The sequence below is a fragment of the Chenopodium album genome, chromosome 9, assembly GCF_948465745.1.
Source record: "Chenopodium album chromosome 9, dcCheAlbu1.1, whole genome shotgun sequence".
Classification (NCBI taxonomy): domain Eukaryota; kingdom Viridiplantae; phylum Streptophyta; class Magnoliopsida; order Caryophyllales; family Amaranthaceae; genus Chenopodium; species Chenopodium album.
The window spans coordinates 67565374-67573771 of record NC_137842.1 but is presented as its reverse complement, the minus strand read 5'-3'; the positions used below and the strand labels follow the sequence as shown (position 1 = coordinate 67573771).

The 8398-nt window shown below is 37.6% G+C and overlaps 1 protein-coding gene and 1 pseudogene across 1 annotated transcript; one reads left to right on the top strand and one right to left on the bottom strand.

Moving 5' to 3' along the window:
* Nucleotides 1-525: 525 nt before the first annotated feature.
* On the top strand, nt 526-1160 carry LOC145558034 (F-box protein CPR1-like). The gene is made up of 2 exons (XM_081619187.1): nt 526-676; nt 748-1160. Exons 1-2 carry the CDS (start codon nt 526-528, stop codon nt 1158-1160), a joined length of 564 nt encoding a protein of 187 aa, XP_081475313.1.
* Nucleotides 1161-2285: 1125 nt separating this feature from the next.
* LOC145558033 (heat shock cognate 70 kDa protein-like) lies at nt 2286-3171 on the bottom strand (annotated as a pseudogene).
* Between the last annotated feature and the right edge of the window lie 5227 nt (nt 3172-8398).

Below are 8398 nucleotides of genomic sequence, written 5' to 3'. Positions count from 1 at the left end.
ATATTTTCTCTGTTATTAATTTATTATAAAAGAAATACTTCTCAATTTCTTGGTTCTGCATCTCCTTAAACTTGGTCGCCTCTTGAGCCCTAAAATGGAAGAAATACTTCTCAATTTCTTGGTTCTACATCTCCTTAAACTTGGTCGCCTCCTGAGCCCTGAAATGGAAGAAATACTTCTCAATTTCTTGGTTCTGCATCTCCTTAAACTTGGTCGCCTCCTGAGTAACATCCAAAAGCACAGCGTTCTTACTGCTACTATCTACACCGGCAACAAGTTCTGCAACAATTTCTGAACTTTGGGGATTCGAGTAGACCCACCAACAAGGACAACATCATCAATATCACTCTTCTCCAATTTTGCATCCTTCAAACACTTTTCAACATGGTCCAAACAACCCATGAACAAAAATTGGTATGACCATCTAGTTGAATTCTTCTATATTGTTTGTTCTTGTAATGGCCTTGTGTGTTTACATGTACGAGAAGTATTGGTAACCCGGCTACTCACCGCCATCGAACAATCATGATTCCTCGTGGCTCGCAGTTTGGTTGTGTGTTTTATCATGAATCGTCAACTGATGACTATAAAATTCTTGGTGCGTTTTTATGTCGTGGTGGTAACTATGTTCGAATTCATGAGTATTCTCTGAGTACTGGAAATTGGAAAAGAATTGGTAAATTGGACTACCCGTCATTTGATCTTCCTATCATCACTTTCAGGATCTCTATGCACGTCATATTGTAGAAAGGGTAGTGTTGATTCATGATACTTTTTACATGTTCATTGGAACGGTGTTGAATTGGGAGAAGGGCAATCGCAATCCTGTTATTGGTTTTGATTTGATTACAGAACAATTTAAGGAATTGCCGCCGATGGATTGGTTGGAGAAGTATAACTGGCAGAATAACTTTAACATTCATATGAGACTGCGTTTGTTGGAGTTGAGAGGGTGCTTATCGTTGCTTTGTACAACAACTTATTTTTCTAAAGATGATGTTTGGATGTTGAAGCACTCTAGTGATGGGAATTCCTGGCATAAATTGTTCTCTATCAATCGTACTGGTGTCATATACTATTGTTTCTCTGAGACTGGCAAGTGTTTGCTTCCTACTAAGAAGGAACTCAAAGTATTCGATCCAAGTCGGGAGACACCATAAATGGCTCAAGGGGGTATTGCTTTCGATAATGCAGATAACATAGTTCACTCAAAAGGTTATATTGAAAGCTTAGTTTCGCCTTTCTAAATCCGGTTTAAGCAATGTGAATCTGTTCCAGTTGCTCCCTCTCAACCAAATACTTCTCAATTTCTTGGTTCTACATCTCCTTTAACTTGGTCGCCTCCTGAGCCCTGAAATGGAAGAAATACTTCTCAATTTCTTGGTTCTGCATCTCCTTAAACTTGGTCGTCTCCTGAGCCCTGAAATGGAAGAAATACTTCTCAATTTCTTGGTTCTACATCTCCTTAAACTTGGTCGCCTCCTGAGCCCTGAAATGGAAGAAATACTTCTCAATTTTTTGGTTCTGCATCTCCTTTAACTTGGTCGCCTCTTGAGCCCTAACTGCATCAGGTATCCAAGGTTAACATCATTTGGTCGATGGAGCAAGAGAAATTATTTTGGGATTTTGTCCCGAGATGCAACTGGATAAGAGCCAGTAGATGGACCATTAACAACAGTTGTCGCCTTCATTGCTTGAGCAGGAACATCCTTCAAGTCAGGAGAAACTAATTTGTCTTGCCTAGGTTTAAGCAATGTGAATCTGTTCCAGTTGCTCTCTCTCAACCAAATACTTCTCAATTTCTTGGTTCTGCATCTCCTTTAACTTGGTCGCCTCTTGAGCCCTGAAATGGAAGAAATACTTCTCAATTCCTTGGTTCTGCATCTCCTTAAACTTGGTCGCCTCCTGAGCCCTGAATGGAAGAAATACTTCTCAATTTCTTGGTTCTGCATCTCTTTAAACTTGGTCGCCTCTTGAGCCCTAACTGCATCAGGTATCTAAGGTTAACATCATTTGGTTGATGGAGCAATAGCAATTATTTTGGGATTTTGTCCCGAGATGCAACTGGATAAGAGCCAGTAGATGGACCATTAACAGCAGTTGTCGCCTTCATTGATTGAGCAGGAACATCCTTCAAATCAGGAGAAACTAATTTGTCTCGCCTAGGTTTAAGCAATGTGAATATGTTCCAGTTGCTCTCTCTCAACCAAATACTTCTCAATTTCTTGGTTTTGCATCTACTTTAACTTGGTCGCCTCTTGAACCCTGAAATGGAAAAAATACTTCTAAATTCCTTGGTTCTGCATCTCCTTAAATTTGGTCGCCTCCTGAGCCCCGAAATGGAAGAAATACTTCTCAATTTCTTGGTTCTGCATCTCTTTAAACTTGGTCGCCTCTTGAGCCCTGAAATGGAAGAAATACTTCTCAATTTCTTGGTTCTGCATCTCCTTAAACTTGTTTGCCTCCTGAGCCCTGAAATGGAAGAAATACTTCTCAATTTCTTGGTTCTGCATCTCTTTAAACTTGGTCGCCTCCTGAGCCCTGAAATGGAAGAAATACTTCTCAATTTCTTGGTTCTGCATCTCCTTTAACTTGGTCGCCTCCTGAGTAACATCCACAAGCACAGCGTTCTTACTGCTACTATCTACACCGGCAACAAGTTCTGCAACAATTTCTGAACTTTGGGGATTTGAGTAGACCCACCAACATGGACAACATCATCAATATCACTCTTCTCCAATTTTGCATCCTTCAAACACTTTTCAACATGGTCCAAACAATCCATGAACAAATCCTTGTTGATTTTGTCAAACCTTGCTTGATTGATGGTTGATGAGAAATCGATACCCTCAAAGAGACCATCAATTTCAATAGTTGTCTCTGAAGTTGAAGAGAGGATTCTCTTAGCCCTTCACATGCAGCTCTCAACCTTCCAAGAGCCCTATGATTTGTACTTATATCCTTACTGTGGTTCAATTTAAACTCGGTTACAAGATGGTCCATCATTCTATTGTCAATGTCTCCTCCACCAAGGTGAGTGTCCCCGCATACTGCTATGACTTCAAAGACATACTTCTTCACCGCGACTATAGACACATCAAAAGTTCCACCACCAAGATAAAAAACCAAGATGTTTCTTGATGCAGGCCGACCACGCTCGGTTGTACTCATAACTGCATCAGGTATCCAAGGTTAACATCATTTGGTCGATGGAGCAAGAGCAATTATTTTGGGATTTTGTCCCGAGATGCAACTGAATAAGAGCCAGTAGATGGACCAAACCGAAAAATTGATAAAAAACGGGTTGATAGTTGTCTGAAATGTATTTGCTTGCAAAACTTTTAGAACTAATATATTTCACAGCTCCCTTTGCCAATTGATCTCCACATTGACAAGCCTTTACTTATTTTTTTTTTTTTTTTTTGCCTTGGATACAAAAAATTGAGTAAAAATTTTGACTAAACATTCTATTTATCAAGTAACAAATTTGGGTTGTTATTGTGCATATGAAAGGTAACTTGAGTTGCTTTGTGCTTGAGAGTGTATGCAATAAGTGTGTGTGGCATGTATGGACTATGTGAGGGCTACTGTGTATGTTTTTTGGTTCTCGCTGTAGCACCAATGTACTGAATTCCTCCTATATTAACCGTATATGAAAAGAGTGGCATCCTACCGAGGGTGTCATCTAGGGGTGTTCACCGGTCCAAAACCGAACCGGACCAGACCAGAACCGGTTTGGACCGGGACCGGTGAATCAGAACCGGAATTAATCGGTTCGGTTCCGATCCGATTTTTAGCCGGTTGGACCAGTTAGTTTAAATTATTTTTTTTAGGTTTAAATTTGGACCGGTTTATATCAAACTAAAATAAAAAATTTAAATTTCGCGGTGCGGGCCTGAAAATATATATATACGGGTCAACCCGGAACCAACCGAAAAACCGATAAAAATCGGGTTGATAGTTGTCTGAAATGTATTTGCTTGGAAAAATTTTAGATCTAATATATTTCACAGCTCCCTTTGCCAATTGATCTCCACATTGACAAGCCTTTACCTCTTTTTTTTTTTTTTTTTTTTTTTTTTCCTTGGATACAAAAAATTGAGTAAAAATTTGACTAAACATTTTATTTATCAAGTAACAAATTTGGACTGTTATTGTGCATATGAAAGGTAACTTGAGTTGCTTTGTGCTTGAGAGTGTACGCAATAAGTGTGTGTGACATGTATGGACTATGTGAGGGCTACTGTGTGTGCATGTATAAATAGATAAGGGGGCATAGTTGTTGTGCGTGAGTAATGTGTGAAAGTATATATTTAGTTAAAATTTCTTTTGGTGTTAGTGGGTGAAAAAGAATGAGGAATAATTATCCTTAAGTGTAATTAATTAATTAATTAATTAATTAATTAATCAGCCTAATTAGGGGGTGGATGTAATCCTTTTATTTAGAAGTATATTGAATGCTATTTAGAAGTAAAAAAAAAATTTTCTCTTTGATCATCTAGCATGGGATGAGTTGGATCAATTTGTGACTAAGTGATGTATTTAACCATGCCGGATCATCTAACATGAACACGAGTGGTTCTTCACATGAGGAAGAAAGAAGAGGTGTCGGGAGAGTGGTGTTTTGTCTACAAAGAAAGCGGAAACTTATTCCCTGTGAACATAAGTAACCATCTTTTTTTCATTCTCCATTTTAATTAATTATGTAACACCCCCATATTCTCTCTTGTATAAAATACTTAATTTGGCGCGTGGCATCATAAAACCGAGAATTAAAAGGGTATTATTGCTATATCCAACCAATCACATTGATTGAATACTATGGCATTTATCAAAATACAACAGCGGAAGACTTTACTTTAATTAAAATTCTTTGAAAATTTAAATGATAAAACTTAGTTTGAAATCCAAATTAAAACATCGTTACAACTTTGAACCACTAAAGGCCTCATTATTAAATACTCCAAGAAAACAAGTTAATAAACATTGTTAAAATGAATCCAACGTTATAAATAGTGCTGTCAAATTTCAAACCGAAACCGTTTAACTGCCCGAAACCGACCGACCCAAATGAGAACCGAACCGATTAAAAACCGAATTTTTTGAAACCGAAAACCGACCCGAACCGTATTTTAGTAAACCCGAAACCGAATCGACCCGAGTAATGGTAAACCGTTTAAGAACCGAACCCGTTAACAAACCGAACCGAATATAAACCGAACTGAATGAAAACCGAAGCGAAAAAGAACCGAACCGTATCTAAACCGAAACCGGTTCCAACCCGAAACCGTTTAAACTGGCAAAAAAACCGGTTACACCGAACCGTTAGCAAACTGCTACCCGTTTGCACCGAACCATTTAAAAACCGAACTGATTGTAAACCGAACAGGTTATAAACCGAACCGTTTATGAACCAAACCGCTTCTAAATCGAACCGTTTACAAACCATTAGTAATCAAAACTTCACTTACAAACCGCTGCTTATGCTTTTTAGTCAATTGCATCCAATATCAGAAAAGCATACTTACAATTTAAACAAGTAGGTATATATCTCTGAGAGACTGAGATAGATAATATTAAATATAATTTAGGAAATAGTCTATGCAACTTATATGGCATGTGGGCAGTGTGCCTAATTGCCAAATTTTGTCTGCTCAATCTGGTACAAAATATAGTAATATATATTACATGTAACATTTGATTAAAAGAAAGAGAGTATTAAGTTACAATTTATATACTCATATGTAATATTTGGTAGCAAGACATGATAAAAAAAAAGGGGATATATTGAAACATCTGAAAGTTGATCATGTTACGAGTTTTGGAAGCAATTACATACAAATAGTTGGGAAATCTTCCTGCCCAACTAGGTCCTTAGCCTCACAAAAGCCTACACTAAAAATGGCTGTGCTATTTTGCTACAAGCATATATGAAGTCTAACAAAGTCCTAAAACTGTAGACATGGCAGCAGCAGAACAACATACAAGCAGAACAGCAGACACAGCAGAACAGCAGAGACACACCAGAACACAGCAGAGACACAGCAGCAGCAGAACAGAAGAGCAGCAGACGTGGCAGAACAGCAGCAGCAGAATAGAACAGAAGACATGGCAGAATAGCAGCAGAAGAACAGAAGAACAGAAGAGCAGCAGAACAGAAAAGAACATTCAGCAGACATGGCAATAAGCATCAGCAGACATTCACCCCAATATAGCATCGCCTAGGCTTGAGGAAAAAGAAAAGCTATATGTGAGCAGAATTCAGGAGGGAGGCAGGAGGAAAAAAAGCTATTTAAAAAAAAAAAAAAAAAAAAAGATTAAAGGACGTCAATACCTTCCGAATTAGATGCAAAACTTTCATCTATCACTTCTTTACCAATTTCAAGGACGTCTTCTTCAATATCACAATCATAACCACGTAACCAATTTTGTGTGGTAACCAACGCCTCAACATTCTTAGGCAAAAGTGCACTCCTGTACTTGTTTAAAATACGACCACCCATGCTAAAAGAAGACTCAGAGGCTACCGATGTTATAGGAATGGCCAAAACATCCCTAGCCATAACAGCTAATATAGGGTACACCCTAACTTGAGATTCCCAATACTTGAGAACATCATAATTCTCCCCTTCAATATATGGTTGACGAGTAGTAGTCAAATAATTATCAATCTCCATCGATGGTCGGTTTAATGGGCCATCATCATCATCATCATCAATATTCTAGAAAAGTTCAAACAAAATGCTTTTATTAAATAATAAAATTAAAACATACAATTATTATTATGTAATATTTTTAAAAAGAAATTAATTACCTTGAATATGTCATCATCGTCACCATTTGATTTATGGGTCACAATTGGGATGGTGGGGGGAACAATTGTACTTGAGTTAAAACCGGAAGACATAGATGAATAAAAGTTATACAACTCCAAAAGAGCATCTTTAATCACCTTTGCCTTTTCAACACATGCCTCCTCAACATAAAGCACTTTCAACATCTTTGTCACTTTAATAAGCTTATAGCGAGGATCAAGAACGATAGCAATTGAAAGGATCAAACTATACTCATCCCAATAGCCCTCAAACTTTTCAAGCATAACTTTTGCCATGGGTGCAAGTTTAGGGTCTATATGGGCTTTAGTTATCGTGTGCTCAATTTTCAAGACACTAGCAAAATACAAATTTGCAGTAGGATATTCTGAACTAGAAAATAACACAGTGATTTCATAAAATGGCTTTAGGAAATTACATATTTTTGCAAGGGTATCCCATTCATCATCCGAAAGTTTGAATTCATAACCCATAAACTTATCGATAACCATTTTCAAGGCTTCCTTAGCTTCTAAAGCTTTTCGGAGCATCGTATAGGTGGCATTCCAACGAGTCACAACATCAAGACGTAACTTACCATTAAACACACAATTAGCCTCAAAAAGAGCATGCTCAAATTGAGTAAGCCTAGAGTCCGAAGAATCAATATATTTACAAACTTCACGCAATTTTTGAACACTACTATCAACTTCTTTCAAACCTCTTTGAACAATAATGTTCAACACATGAGCTGAACATCGAATATGAAAAAATTTACCATTACAAGGAAGAGGAGAAGTCAACATTAAATCTTTCTTCAAAAGATTAACCATAACATCCATGGATCGAGCATTATCAACAGTAATTGCAAAAGCTTTACCCTGAAGCTTCCACTCCCCAATAAGTTTAAACACAAATTTTTCTATCTCAACACCAGTATGAGGAGGACCACAATATCTAAAATTCAGAATTTTAGACCTTAGACACCAATTTTTGTCAACATAATGTGCAGTTAAAGTGAGATAACCTCGATTAGTGCATGATGTCCACAAGTCACAAGTGAAGCTAACTCTACCTTCAATTCCAGAAAAAGTTTGCAACAACAAGGACTTAAACTTATCATGCTCAACAATACAATATTTCAAAATAGTGTTTCTAGACACATGCTTCACATTAGGATTCAGATTCGTAAAAACTTCCCTAAGGCCATGATGCTCCACAATACTTAAAGGATAGGAATGCAAAATTATAGCTTTAGCAAGCAATTGTAAATGACGAGTTTGATTAAACAAAGGCTCAACACCACTTTCTTTATGTCCAGGATGATGTGGATGTTTTTTCATGCATGAGGTAGTATGAGCTTTACAAGTGGAGGTACCAGCCGTACCTGGTGCTTTATATTCATTACCGCAAACATTGCATCGGGCATATCTTATCAGAGCAACACCAACCAACTTATCAAAAAAGGTGTAATGCCTCCACACATCTGATGTTCGTTGACGCTTACTACCACTAGTGTTAGTGACTTGTTGTTGAGAAGAATCTTGATTCTGAACAGTGTCTTGAGAATCTATAGTGTGCTCATC

What these genes read in the sequence shown, in the direction of transcription:
- LOC145558034 (XM_081619187.1), top strand. Translation starts at nt 526, where the DNA reads ATGATTCCTCGTGGCTCGCAGTTTGGTTGTGTGTTTTATCATGAATCG. An exon ending in TGGAAATTGGAAAAGAATTG is followed by an intron (nt 677 to 747) that starts GTAAATTGGACT and finishes GTCATATTGTAG; the next exon opens with AAAGGGTAGTGTTGATTCAT.